Raw genomic sequence first — 15,852 nt, forward strand, 5'->3', positions numbered from 1 at the left:
AGAGAGATCGCCATATCGCACTGGTCTAGGTGATGGGCAATCTAAAATCGGCAAAGCGGGGGAGATCTAATGGTGAGGGTTGGAGGAGGATGGAGATGGAGGGGGGTGGGGAAAGGTGGTGGGGGATGGGCGCATGCCGGAGGGAAAGGAGGGGAAAGCCCGCGCTTCAAACATACGAAAAGACCAACGTTCTGTAAGCCGCACTACTAGCGGTGGGACCTCATTCGCGTTCCGGTCACCGGTGGCGCTGCGCGGGGTGACGGGAAGCTCCCTCTAGGTCTCCGATCCCTTAGGAGGATGAGGAAGGTGCGGGTGTAGATACAGACAAAAAAAACACAGCGCGGGGAAATACATATCGTCCCAGGTCACCTTTTTGGGGTCGAGGGTGGACATCCTTTGTTTTAAATGCTCCCTCACTTATCATGGCTCCGCCTCTCTCCGTGGTCAAGGCGACGGTAATTTTCTGCGGGGTCGGTTAGGCACCTCGCGCGGAGGGGGGCGACTTAAAAAAAAAAAGCATTCCGTGTCGCTGTCCCCCTTTCCTCTCCCTCCCTTGATTATCGCCCCCCGCTTCCCCTCCTTCCTCAACTTCCACCCATACTTTTCCTCTTTCCCTCTCTTCCCGGGCCGGAATAAATGGACACTTTGAAGCGTGCGAACTCTTAGTCCGTTCCAAACAATCGTCGGGGTGTTCCTCGCTCAAGGGGTAGGGAAAAACGAGTTGCAGGCCTCGAAGCTTTCCGTTACCGATCCAATCATCCCCCCCTGTATATAGGACTGTCTTTCTCTGTGAGCCCGTCAACCTTCAACCGCGGTTTACCTTGTGAAGTGGAAGCTTCGCCGAATTTGCCGGGAGGGAACCGGCGGGCACCGGATTTAGTCAAACGAGAGCCATCGTACTGACCACAAGGCACCTCCCAGAGAGGCACACAATCGGTGATTAATGTGAGTTGCGGGATAGGTAGAATTATTAGGAGAAATTTTGATCTCATCTGTTCCTCTCCAGGAGATTACGTTAGTCATCCACCCACGTTTACTCTTAGTTAACATTTTTTTATTACGGCGGAGATTTCAACGATTGAATGTTCAGCCCTACCGATGGATTCATTTCACCGGTAGCAATTTAAATTGACCAGGCAGACCCGACCATATTTACACCGATTTACAATCATCATAAGCAGATAGAAGTTGACGGAGTAATATCATCTCTACAAGTAGCTCTCGAGGAGGACATCCAACCTTGAGAGGACACGCCTTCTCCGGAGACTTCAACGCTCGACGTAGAAGAAGCTAAGCAGAAATAACCGCGCAGGGCAAGCATAATAGGGAGGCGACTAAGAAGTACAAAGGTGCATTCCACATAGAAAAGAAGCTGTGTTGTTGATAATTAGGTCTGGGGGTTGCCAAAGTTATTGGGAGAGATAGTGTTCAAAAGTGGCCAGGGAGATATTGTTTTGCAGTCGTATGAAATCATACGAGGTACTGACAGACTCCACGGTGCAGATCTGAGGTGCATACGAAGAGTTGGGCTGTCGACATGCAAGCGACGTCGCTGTTGAGTCTGCTGCTCCTGATTCAAAGTAAGTCGTCCAAAAATTGAAAATATCAGAAATGCAATTGAACTAAACTCTCTAAAATGCACACCAATGATTTCTTCTGTTTTTCGCGAGCTATTAATTGCCCCGGCGTAACTGCCCACAAAAACTGACAAAAGACACACGTTTAAGTGCGTGACTTTTTGAGCATAAATTAAAATGCTGTAGCGTTAGTTCAAGATTGGACGGATACACCAATCATTCTGTCGGGTCTCCTTCGTGTATATTGCTTTGATCGCCACGCTTTGGCCAGATTTCCTTCTTGATTTCCCATCCTGAGGAAACCAGATGGATAGAAATTGAAATTTCGGTCACTGGAGGATATGATCACGATAATTTGCTTATTATGTAGTCCAAATTACACATTTGGATTGAACTCAAGTAACTGGCGGTGTATCCCAGCTACGAACAATGATTTTTCTTTCAATAAGGAATCCAAATACTTGTTACGATGAAAGAGTTTGACTATTGCTACACTAACTTTTACAAACTATACGTTATATCAAAAATCGATTGATGAAATATAATTATTTAATAAATCCGGCTCTGTCAATTTTTTACCAAATATTTACTTAACTGGCAGAATACATAGATCAATGAATGTGATATTCTAAACCAAGCACAATGCTGTTTAAAATTTTTTTCCTTGGCGATAATGGAATTTAATAGAATGAATTTTTGGGAAATAAGATCGAAAGAAACATAAGTAATTGACATTTGTTTAATTTCTTTCATTTGAAACTATTTAGCATGTTATTACCAACTGACCTACTTTTTTAAACTGGGTAATTAAATCAACAGGCATTGATCTCAAATTTCTTACATATATGATTTCCTAAATACATCGAGACAAAAAAAATTCTCGAGCCCACTCTGCCAGGAGAGGAACTACGTAAAGAACTGTTACCACTAATGCCATGGCATTGTAAATAGTTTTAAAGCCTGGTACTTTCCTTTACTATACTTTCCAAATAAACACATTCTGTGATCTAATATCTCAAGGACTACCGACCGCTCCAATATAGAAATTTTACGGTCACAATATTCTCTTCGCTTCTCTTTTCCTTCAAAAAGAATTATGCATTCTGATTAATTTCCCAGAGATGTAAATTTGTCTTTAAGAAGAGTTAATTCGGTACAATAAATATTTCGTTATTTTGAGATAAAGTTTCATATTTTGTGAAAAATATAGGTTATTAAAATTTAATATTATATTTATCAAAAACTTCAGTCAATACAAGCATAAGCAGTTAATCTAGTGATTTTATTAGGAAGTTTTATTTATCAGAGAAGAGGGATAAACATTCACATATCAGGACTAAAAGTTACAAGAAAAAATGCTCTGTTGTTTTTCTATACTAATCGGCATTTGGTGGAGGCGACCTACACTCGAGGTAATTTGCGCCATAGGGAAGGCTATGGAGGGAAGCGTGGATAGAAACCCGGCGTCGGCATTTGCCTGCTCTTAACGAAAGGCGCCAAGGGGGCTACGACTTAACGCCCCATCCGATGGATGAAGTGTTGCGCTTGAAATGTCCTCCCCATCACATTCAAGCAGGGATAGGTCAGTCTCTGAAAATTCTCGCCGGGATTGGAACCCAATCCCACGAGTTGGGAAGCCAACACTCCAGCCACCACACCAACCCGATCCCCTTTCTACTTTAATCATTGTATTTTTACACACTGGAAAATCAAACAAAGGGAGTCAATTTATAAAACATGGAATTCTCTCATAAATAGGCACTAAAATATTTTATTGGGTTTAAAACAGTTTCGGTCACGTCAAATAATGTAGGCAAATTAGTAAACGATTCGCTTATACTTAAATCCATTAACAAATATTTACAGCGACTTAGTAGCTCCGGCATAGCCTAGCGAACAAAAAGCTCATTCCGGTTAGAAGTGGATTTTGAGACCTTTATTACCAACACGCTAGCAAACTAAGAACTGAGAGGGAAACTATTCACGACAGGAAATTACACCTACCAGTTCTAAGTAGGTATAAACAGATAAAAACAGAGCTTGTTGAGAACACTTATAGCCCTGGACGGATATAAAATGGATTATGCCGCTTCTGCCAGGACACGTAAACAGTTCAATTGGTTATCTTATCAAAAGAACAGAAAAAAGAGATATAAGGTTTAATTTATGTGCATAAGTGAGATAAAGTGAGTCAAAAAATGAGAAAACCTCACAGGACCCCGGGAAAACTGACAAAAGCTACACTGGCGGTTTTTTAAAACTGAGTGATTCATTCATAAAAATAATAGTTTTATATCGTGAAAATTGGAAGATGTTAGCGTAAGTTTTGAAGAAGAAAATAGTCGCGAAAAAACGGTCGACGGTAGGATGCGTCCTATTAAGCAAATACACTTGTATGGCGGTAAAGATGAAGTTATGGCAGATGAGGACTCTTTTAATAGCATGCTATTTCTGTCGACCTTTGCACAAGGCAAAGGTAATGGAGGATAAAGACCTACTAACAACTTACATTTGAATACGTACCCACCCGATATCATTCATTAACCCTCTCCTCACTGTGCCCACTTACGTCGACGTTTACCTTCTCCTTCTCAAGCAAGACTGAGGAACTTCAGGAGTCATTATGCAGTGATAAGCAAGCATATCGGTCAAAGGGAAGGACATATCCGCACTCCCGACGAACCGGTAGCAAACATGGGAAAACATGTATCCCGCGCTGATTTAATTGTTCATTATCTTTTGAAAATTATGGCACGTTTCAGACCGAGGTTTGTTAACCAGGAGCTCATTCACCAAGCAATTGTACGAAATTGAGAATTTACGAACATATTTCATGTGCTGTGAAACATAATAGAAATAAATAAACCAATAGGTACGTTGCCGTCAATTAAGAATGCCAGTAATTAACACTATTACTTCCCAATTACATATTGATTTTACTGATGAATCCCCGTCTCCTTTGCCATATTTTATTCATAAAAATACTCTGTGAAGTTATTTAGGCAAACAATATTTCGATTGTTACCCCAGCATATTGGACAAGACTTCAAGTAATTAAATTATGACAAATAACCACAAGTGTGACGTTCGTATTACTAGTAGAAAATCCAGCCTAAGAAAATTTCATAATTGAATTGATTGTTGTATCCACCTGTGAAACAATGTATGTCTTCCATTATTACGTTCGTACTAATGACCCATCGACAAAAAAATATCTCCTGGTATGCGTCCTGTTATTCACGCAGATCAGTGCTGTGGAGCTCAGAGTAGGGTATGAAAATATCAAGTTTTAAAAAATGGATACGCATGAAAGTTTCGGCTCATATGACTTATTTGTTATTTTTAGGGAAAAATTCCTCGATATTTTAATTATTTCTGCAAACAAATAGGATAATATAATTTTTTTAACTTTGTCTAAAAATATATAAAAGACACTGACGCTGCAAGTCATACTTGATTTTTTGAGAGTCGGCCCAAAATTGATTCATAACCGGGTTGAGATGAGCCCTAACTAAAAATTTATTTTTGGAAAAAAAAAACAATTTCACATAGAACTCTAGCGATATTTTGCTTCAGGTTTCTCCACGGAAGAAGCCTTACTTAACCTTCGTCATTACTCCAGACACCCGGGCGTCACATTTTGAAAGCAATCAGAGAGTGCAATACCGTTACCTTCAACGACAGCAACTCTTTGGCGCTTATCCACGAAAAAAGAAAACTCCAAATAGAGAAAACGTGTCACGGCAAAAGTTAAGATGCTCCATGTTCCCTTATTTAAAAAAAAAGTTTTCCCTCGACACTTTGCCACCAGAGAACATTGAAAGACGACCCATTGTTGGCGAGTCACTGGTTCGTCATGAGATTTATTCTTGCGCTTGAGGACGGCAGACACTTTTTTATCTCACTGCTGGGTGACTTCCACGGTTCTAACATCTGACGGATAACATGCCTCTTTGGTTGTGTAGGTCTAATCGTTCAGTTGAAAGAATGGTAAAAAGAATTACTGCTTAAGAGAGTGTACCACGCCCAGTCAAACTGTCGAGTTTTTTCCCCCCAATAGGGTAGTTTCCTTCATCAAAGAAAACGAAAGGCATTGATTGCGATTCGTTACCCACCATTAGTGTATTCATGATGTACAAATTATTTGGTTTTAGAAATACCGGTTTAGACGAATGGCAATGGTCAATTTTATCCTCATTTGAAAAAGGCCAGATTGGCGCCCATGCGATGCCACTCCACGTGACGTCGCAGGGATCTAGTAACTATACTTAAGTAGATAGGAGTTTTGCATCGTCTGAGATTACCAATGCATGCATGAGGCACAGAGCTCAGGGAAACATGTCTTAATAATCACCTATTAAAACTGGCTTAGGTCGGAAAGTTTTCTTCGTTTGATAAGGTATTAATAAACCTTTTTTAAGCTAAGCGCTACCAGCCAGCAAGGTACTCAGCTACCCGCTAGCATCCTGCGTCCTATCAGCGCTCAGAGCCTCGATCAAGGTCACCTCACAAGGCGGGAGGGGGAACCAGAAATGCGTCGCACGGACTTTTTCCCATCATTCCTACTTACGCGTCGCGTTTTCGTGCGCTTGAAAATTTTCACTTTTCATTTAATCGCGAAAAATAGATATCGTCATTTAAAAATCTAAAAGCGTGAAATACGTACTCCAGGAGTAATAATCTTTCGATTTAGGCAATAAAAAATAAAAGGAAACCACCCTATTTCTTAAAAAATCCTCGTTAATAACTAATAGTGTCGTAACGCAAGTTTCAAAGCATATAAAATAGGCCATTTTCAAAATTTGGCTGCATCTCAAATTTAAAAATATGCGTCAAAGAAAATGACGAGGTATAATTTTTAAATTTGAGACATCGCAAAATGTTGGAAAATGTTCATTTTATCCACCCTGAAATTATAAAGATGGTGTTATGAGTTTTGACGAGTAATTAGTGATACGTAACGAAAAGCGAGAGTGGCGCGTCATCTTAAGATACATTTTGCAGGACGTACAACTAGTTCCAGCAATAAGCAACAACTTTCAAATGTTCAGAACACAAGAAGTGCATCCTGGCTTACATTTATTATAGATTTATAAATTTTATTTTAGCATTTGATTTCTAATTTTAATTTGATTTGAAATTTAACTTGCATATTTGAGATGCAAGTAGATAAATGCTGACAGATATGTATTTAATACCATATCTATTACCCCCAAAAAACACATTGGAAGTGAGCATGCTTATATTTTATGAAGTTCTTCTAATGTGAAAACCTTTCAAAATCAGAAATGGTAAAGATGACGCTCTACTCCCTGCTAACGGTCATATCTTTTTCTTTCTCCGCGTGAAATTACTCATTTGAAATTTAATTCATTATTCTGAAAGTTTCACGGTATATTGAGTCGAGTCTTGCCAACATTTTCCTGTACTTCAAATTTTAAAAAAATGCATTTGAGATAATACCGAGTTAAAATTATTGAGATACAGGCGCATTTTTAATTAATGTACGCCTTGAAAATTTGGAGAAAAAAAATTGGAGGTAATTCTTCTTTAGATAAAAGAACACAATTATTTACAAATGAATTAAAGATAGAATAAAACAAAATGTATTAATTAACCTTCGTCAATAACATATTTCACTTTAGAATCATTTTACAATATCGTCAATTTACATTTGCGACGATTGGAAAAAAATCGAAAAAAGATTAGGATAATTTGGTTGACAGTAATAATACTGCCGTAAGAATAAGACATTAAACCGTATAATATTTCCCTTATCAATCACTTACTACAATAATACAGGCTTCCGGTATCTCGATTTCATACAATTTGTTACGAAAAAACTCATCTTTTGCTAACTTTTCCGAATTAAATCTCATCCATACAATCCTTTCCCCTCAACGGTAAATAATTACTGCCTGCGGCTGGTCATACTTTTATTTTCCGCGAGAAATTACTCAAAAAAATGTATGCCGCTATCCTGAAAATTTCAGGGGGAATTGAGTGGATTATCTATTGCTGTCAACCAAATTATCGTAGTTTAATCTCGATTTCTTTGCCAATTGTTGCAAATGTAACTTGACGATATTTTGAAACGATTCAGAAGTGAAATTGATCATTACGAAGGTTAATAATGACATTTACTGTTATTCTATTTTGTTTCCATTTGTAAGTAATAGTTCCCTTTTATCTAAGGAAGACTTATCTCCAAATTATTTTTCAAATTTTAAAAAAAATTTCCTGGACCTCAAAAAATAAATATGAAATTACGTTTGAGAAAAAGCTGAGTTAAAATTGTTGAGATGCAGGCACGTTTTGAATGATTGTATTGCTGGAAAATTTAAAGATTGAGAATGCTTTACACGAAAAATTCGTTGCGAACAAAAACTGTTCGAGCGTAAGTGATGCGTTTCCTTAAAGCCTTTCAAAAATGTCAACAACGGTCACTAAATGATTTCATGCAGCAGTCGCCAAAGTCGATTTGAACGCATCGAAGCATTCTGCTCAGAGGAAGATCACAATCACCAAAGTGACACATTACTCAACCTCGCACCGAAAGTGAAAAGCTTCTCCTACGGTGACCGGAACAAAATTATGAAGGCGGTTCACAAAAATTCCGCACTAATGAATACATTACATGAAAAAAGAAAGCCGCACGGATATTTCGGTGTTTCACCATGACAACTGGAAATGACACCTTTCGCTATATGATACTCTCAGTTTAACAATGCACCGAAATTCAGCCAAGTGATATCGAGGGGAAGGAAAAGATTCTAAAAAATGGAAGACACTATTATAATCTGTGACGTATAGATGATATTTTAATTCTTTTGAAGACAAATAAAAATTGAAATCATAAATGAAAAGTAGATATTTCAAGTATTTCTCACCCGGAAATTCACTCGGGGAAATTGGATCTTGGTGCTTCCTTGATTGTGTCCAGTAGTAACCTGCAGGCTGTGGATCCCTATAGCCTGGTCTCCCATTTTGTTAATCGCAGAGGAAAAGCCTAATTACAGGATTAGTTTGAATAAAATGAAAAATTGATGCGACAAAATAAGTACCTGAACGAGTGATGTGTATGAGTTAAGATATTGGAAGTTAATCCGAAGACATTAATTTGGCGTCCAGTGACCACGAAAACGCTGTAATCATTCACTCAAGGATTAAACCCGGGGGTTCCTCTGGATAGGTTGGGGTAGAGTCTGGATAGTTGGGTCGCCCTATACTAAGCCATTGATATTCAGCTTATTAAAACAACTTGTCTGTTTCCACACTCTTTTATTTTCACCGACCATGGTTTCGGCAACTTGTGCCATTGTCAAGGCACAAGTTGCCGAAACTATCGTCGGTGAAAATAAGTGTGGAAACAGATAAGTTGTTTTAATAAGCTGAATATCAAAGATTTCCACCGTATCACGCCGGACAGTATCTTGCATCTTTTATGCCATTGATGTGTGAATGTCACATAATTCAGGGTAGGGAGCAAAGTCCCACTGAGAGAATTATTGTTTTTGTTTGGGTGTCTGTTGGCTTCAATGAGAATTTGAAACCCGGCATCAAACATTAGACAAGCGCTCTATCGACTAGGCAACCACGCTCCCCTCTAAGTTAGGCACCATGTGCAAAACCAGCCAGTTTTCTTTAGAGTCTGTGACGTGTGCCCGTTTTGGGTCAGCGGTCTCAACTGTGAGCAGATTTTTTTTCTCACGGCACATCTCGTTCTCACGTTCGAACAAATGAACAATTAAAGCAATCTAAGGGTAAATGTGTAACCAGTAAAATGCTTCTCGCCTTGAAAAAATTAGTTCTGCTTACGTACGTACCCTCTCGATAAAGAATTGCCCATCCATGGATAATATATCAAATTCACCCACGACGCAACTAGCGAAAGGGAATGAGAGAATTGTAAGGCTGTAATTGGAGGAAATAGTTAAGGAAAATGAAGAAATCAAGACATAAATCTATCATTTTGGGTTGATTGAAATTACCTTAAACTATGATAGAAGAAGTAAAGATGAAGAAAGGGCCAAATAAAGAAGGAATTGCAATGTCAGTATTATTATCTAGAACGTTTTTTTCCCTGTTATTAGGTTATGTAGACGACCTCTACCCAGGATTTCCTTGATTGGTGAATTGAATTTGAAGATACTATCTGTTTTGAACATTGTCTAGGAAATAAAATGAACTTAAACCACAATTCACAATAATGAATATTGTTTTAACCTGGATATTCCATGAAATAGTTCGTTAAAAATTGAAAGAGGATGCTGCAAAATATAAGCTGCCAAACTTTATCCATGCAATAGTCTGAATAAATTCATCCGCATTAAAAATTACAGTGCTCGGAATTGATCTTGAAGATTCTGTCCAAATAAAATAAATTTGCCAATACTTGACGACAAATTCGGTTCAGTGGGAAATAAAACAAAAAAAATCATGTAAAATTATTATTCCTGTTTAAATCTGCTGGGAACTCGAAACCAGAAGGAACAAAAAACTTCGAAAACATTATTTGGCAAGTCCCTTGACCGCAAAATGAAAATACATACCTGGGAGGATATAACAGAGAGACTTCGCTCCTAAGGCATTGAAGCTTCCCCACAGGAAGACATGCGGACAAAATAATTTGGAGGACATATTAATTGACAGTCATATTCTCACCAAAGGAGTATCTCACTGAAAGCGTCTGGCTTACGCGTACACACTTAAGTACAAACCAATAATGATTCTCTTTCAGTTGTCTACATAAATAATATAATCCTTAAGGTAGGCTAATGAAGCGGATGCTGGCACGAGACGCTAAAATGCTGCAAGATAACCTTGACCATTGGTATACACGCCTAACTTATTCTTCCGCTTCGCGACAGCAATGCGATAAAGAATTTTTCGGGATATTGTTTTAGTTTGGTGGCTTCCCAAGCAGATATAAATATCCCAATAACATCCAGTGAACGTTGTCAGCGCTAACGTATGACATCCGTGAGATATCCATGGTAAGCCAATTAACGTTGCATGGATATGTATCAAATATTAAAGTATTGGCCAAACAACGTTGCAGCAATATCCAACAATGGACATAAAGGTCCATATTACAAAATCACTTAAATATATTCACAATAACTAATGAGTAGGGAATGGGTGTGCTTATTATGATTTCTGGTAATCCCCAGACATACAAAAAAAAACAGTTGTGCTCTTCAATTCTATACAGAACATATGCTACCTATGAATAAAGTTTGGGATAACATTTTTTTTAATATCACAGATATTTCAACTTGGATATCTGTGCAACGCTTTTTTACAACTAGCAGTGATGTTACAAAAAGGATATTTATATAACGCTGTCAAAGTATCCATCGTGTCATAACAACGTGTTTCGGATACGTCAATCTTATTTAGATAATCGAAGGAAAGGGAACCATGGCCTATTGCGAGTAATGCGTCTATCACAACGTGATAGTTACTATTTTAAAGCATGTTTCATTCTTGCACGAGTACAAATCACCAACGCTATTACTGCACACCTTCGTGATCTCAGTAGCTTACTATTAATAACTATAATCCGTCTTTTAAGACTTTTAATTGTCCCTTGCAAATAAAATAAGTTATTTGTTACTGGGGATATAACAGTTTAATTTTCAAATTTTAATGCCTTTACTACAGCGGTATTCGACGTTGTTATAAGGATAGAAAAAGCAATTAAATATAAACATTACTAATGATTATTCGACTGATTTTTCTTCCTACTCAGCTGAATATTTTTCAACATTTACCTCTAAGATTTTTACGAACAACATCTCAAAAACTCTCTTCTGTAAACTGTAAAAAAGCTACATCCGCAAAAATCGAAATATGTACTTAAATTTTAAAGCAAATAATATATGAATCAAATAAAATTATTCTTCTATTTTATTTAATTCACTTACTGAATTTAACTGCAGCATTAGGGGATTTTTCCTTAATAATTTCACGTTGTGCTTTGCCATTTTACCGGAGAGATTAAAGATGTTAATTCTATAGATGATAAAAATGAAAACTTAAGGTCTTCGGTAAACGATTTGAAGAAAATCTGCTGATATATAACCGTTATAATATACGAAGAAACGTAGTAAGCTCAATAATAACACTGGCAATAGAATCGGCATAACCTTACATTGATACAGCAGAATAAATACTCATACCCCGTAAAGACAGTGAGCAGTCATGTAAAATTGTTTTTGACCCACAGAGATGCTTCAAATTCAAATCCAACCAGTATTTAGACGCAGATTTCTATATAATTTCCTTTGGATCGTCTCAAGAGGAAGATAGTTTTTGGAAGGCTTTGAATTAATGGGCAGGATACACGGCCGGCCTGCACGCGAAGGATTCAAGGTCGAACGATACCTCAAAAGGTTGAAGGTGAAAAGAGGTTGAAAATTCTTCGAAGAACTAAGCGACCGCGAATGAGCCGTGGTGAGGAAAGAAAGAGACCATCGAAATACCGACGATGACACATAGTGGTAGAGCTGAAACATTCCATTCCTGTCTGGGTAAGTATTTATTAACCTCTTATGGCATGAGGTTTGGCGCTTGGTAAATTTTTGCACGGTTGTTTTGAATACATGGAAGGTCCATTAATCTGATCTTGGAGTGGCTAAAAATAATGTATTCAAATGAGTTACAACCAAAGAGGAAGTCCCGCACTAAATCTTACATTATGAAGGAATATAGTTTTGGGAAACCTTACTAAATATTTCTTATAACCCTTGAGAAAATAAAACTCTAAATTTGCCCATGTACATTCGTTTAGAAATGATTAAAAAATGATGTCGGCAATTGGGCAAGGAGAAAATAACTGATAACAACTTAAAATACGCTCTGAGAAAAATTAGTCCCTTTTAATGAACATGTAAGCTAAAGATGAATCATTGTTGGCAGTAAAAATAATGAAGAAGAATGCACTATTCAGTAAAAGATTCGATGGTCGTGACTAGCAATTGCTATGCCGTCCTACAAAAATAATGATAGGTAAGATGTTTATACGCGTGATAAAATAATATACAAAATAATATGAGTAAACATTAATTGATTGGAACTTTGAAATAATATTTCAATTAAAAATTAACCTCATTACTCTTTTGACGGAGTATAAATCGTAAAATATAAGTATTAACACAGAGGAACTTTTTTTGCTGCACAATCCTTAGGCACAAAATTACTCCACAGACATTAAATTTACCTTAGAAAAACAGCAAGCATTTTAATTTTAAAGTGAGAAAAGTTACTACTTTACGAAAAATCGAAAGAAAAAATTGGGGGAACTTAATTTTATATCATATCATGTTTTTATCGAACACACCTCGAAAAAAGATAATAGCATTGATTTAAATATAAACGTACTGATTTTTCAGCATGATAATGCAGCTACAATGTTTTTATTTAAATCTCATTAACCCAGAAAAGCAAACTGCTTGGTGTTCAGTCTAGCCACAAGGACTCAAGCTTTCAGTCATGATCATGATATCACCAGATCCAACAGATCTGCATACTCTTATTTTCATGCGAAGTGAAACGAATTCCCATCCATGGTGGAGGCTGCACAAGGCTTAAAAGAATTACCAACCCACCTCGCAATTAGGCGTTTTCACCGCGACCATTACCGCTAATTATCATGGTATCGCAGAGCAAAAACATTGCAATTCTCCTGTTTCGAAGCGAGAGAAAAGGAATTCAATAAGAATCGAAGTTACACACTACTATATCGGTTGATGACTGTATCTTGCATAACTGCAATTTCATACGCATCCATGTCACCCAATTTGTGGTCATATTATTCAGAAAAAAGAAACTACGCATTCCCATATAACATGCGTTTGTCTTTTCCAATTACACCCAGATACATAATCAGCCATTATTTCAGCCTACTTTCATGATAAAAAAAGCAACCCCACTAAGACCGGGCCAAATATGGCGAAATTTAATGCAGTTAAAAAAATACATGCTTTTAGTTATCATAAAAAAGACTATATTTTGAAATCAATTTTAACTTAGGGTTTGTAAAATCAGCACTTCATTTTTTTATAAAATTTCTTTTTGAAGGAACATTGACCGACTATATTGAACCTATTAGACGATGAACAGAGGACAGACTTGCTCGCAGTGGGTAATTAATAAGCTAGAAATATCTCCTAACTTGATTAATGTCACAAGTTAACAATCATCCTTGTATTTTTTAATGACACGAAATTCGTTTCGTCTAATTTAAAATAAAAACATTACTTACAAAACAAGAATAAACATAGCTTATGGTGAAATATAAACAAATAGTTTCCATTTCGACGTCAGCAATATGATCACATGCAACTGCATAAAAACTTTGGTGTAAAATATGTTTAGATGAGTCAAAGATTGTTAGCAGTTTCATTAAGTAAAAAACCCCCAAACAAAACCCGCTCATTAAGATCCATTCGATCTAACTAGTCAGTATCTTCGAGTTATTACCAATAAGTATTAAGTATTCTGACTGGCTCGGTGGTACCACACCATTCTCGTCCGACAACGCTTTCACGTTAAAAACTAAACAGTAAACTAAAAAGTAAACTTTCAGGAAAAGTACGTATTAAAGGACAAAAATTCCATATTCCGAACCTTATTCTTTTAGATTCAGTATGCAGTGCAGAGCAATCATAAAACAATAAAAAGAATGCATGATCTTAGGTTATCCCGGCGTATCAGGTGCAGAAAAGTTTCTCGGGTTTTCCACCGGTTGATGTCTGCCGACGTTTCGAGCAGCGACTTTCTGTTCATCCTCAGGAGATCTTCCGAATCCCCTTCCTTCCGAATCTTCGGAAGATCCCCTGAGGATGAACAGCAAGTCGCTGCTCGAAACGTCGGGAGACATGAAAAACGTCAACCGGTGGAAAACCCGAGAAACTTTTCTGGAAAAAAAAGACTCTTCCGAAAGCTTCAGAGAGTTTTCGTGGAATCCGCAACCAAGGCGCCAGGTGAGATTTTCCTCGACAGCGCAACGAACTTCAAGATCAAATTTGACGGCAAGGCATTCTTCCCTATACGAGCATAGAGGAAAGTCATACGAGCATAAAGTTTATAATACTAAGTTTTCCTGGATATACACATTTACTTATACCACTTATTTTATATCAGAGCGTGACCCGGGTTTCAATGAATTATCATCATCTTCAGGCGCAAATTATGATTTATTAAATAATCGTGTATATCCAGAATAACTCATAATGGAATACCACAAAGTAAAGCGAGAGTTAGTGAATTTTGTTTATAATACTGTTAGTGTATAGTGTGGAGTACTTATGCTAGTAGTACCATAAGTGTAGAGTATTTATGCATAAAAGAAAGAAAAACGACTCAAATTTATCGCTCCAAGCCGATTTTTTCTATCATTCGGCCAAAGGGTATGGATCAGAAGCATGGACAATTTGAAAAGCTGACTTGAAAAGACTTGAAGCGTTCGAGACCTGTACCAATGAATTTTTTTCCAAGTTTTGACCTGGAGTACGTGCTAAATTTATTCTCTGGAGCCCCTCCAGGGCAGCAAGCAACAAATTATTGAGTACAATTAGCCGCACAGTTGTGTAACGGAAACGTGGAAATCCATAAAAAAATTCATTAACGCTCTCCGATTCTTTTCACCCTTTCAATCCATCAAGATGACTGCCTTGGCCCGGTAGCATATATAGAGTGGCTATACCAATGGCCCAAAATCAGGACATCGCGAAAGAGAGGCATTCCGTTCCAATTTTAACTTTTGAGCGAGACCAATCGGTTTACACATATATCAAGAAAACTTTTATTTATAAGTTTTCTAGGCGAAGAATTGAATTTCTTCCTTTCGCTCAGAAATTCAACTCTAACGTTGAATTGGATGGAGGAGGTTAGGTTAGGGCTATAGGCAAAGGTATGCTACTGAAATTCACACATTCAAAGAAAGGGATCCGAATTTTCCATGGTTAAATTTAATATCTAAGTCCTCATAGTTCACTTCGTAATTTAAATCTCATTCCTAATTTCTGTTCATTTTTAAGTAAGTAATGAAAATATCTGGCCAATATATAAGACGATAATGTTCCTTAGAATAGTGCAGGAGACAATATCAAAAAAATTAAAATAGATTCACATAAAATGTGAAACAAGAATGGTAAAGGTTCAGACCAAATCCCTAAAGTAGGTCAATGAGATATTTTAAATGAAGTTCATCTCTACCACAAAATGCATAGAAATATTCAGCTGCAGAATCAGTGTGTGGCGATTCCTA

At 37.3% G+C, this 15,852-nt stretch overlaps 1 protein-coding gene across 1 annotated transcript in view; it reads left to right on the forward strand.

The window, feature by feature from the left end:
- Positions 1 to 255: 255 nt before the first annotated feature.
- The window catches only part of LOC124155860 (pancreatic lipase-related protein 2-like), a 51,515-nt gene continuing 35,918 nt past the window's right edge, over positions 256 to 15,852 (forward strand). Inside the window, exon 1 of the mRNA XM_046530013.1 lies at positions 256 to 1,580. Within this exon, the coding sequence (XP_046385969.1) occupies positions 1,538 to 1,580 (43 nt within the window). The 5' untranslated portion in view covers positions 256 to 1,537. The remainder of the gene's footprint in view (positions 1,581 to 15,852) is intronic.

The sequence above is a fragment of the Ischnura elegans genome, chromosome 3, assembly GCF_921293095.1.
Source record: "Ischnura elegans chromosome 3, ioIscEleg1.1, whole genome shotgun sequence".
Taxonomy (NCBI): Eukaryota; Metazoa; Arthropoda; class Insecta; order Odonata; family Coenagrionidae; genus Ischnura; species Ischnura elegans.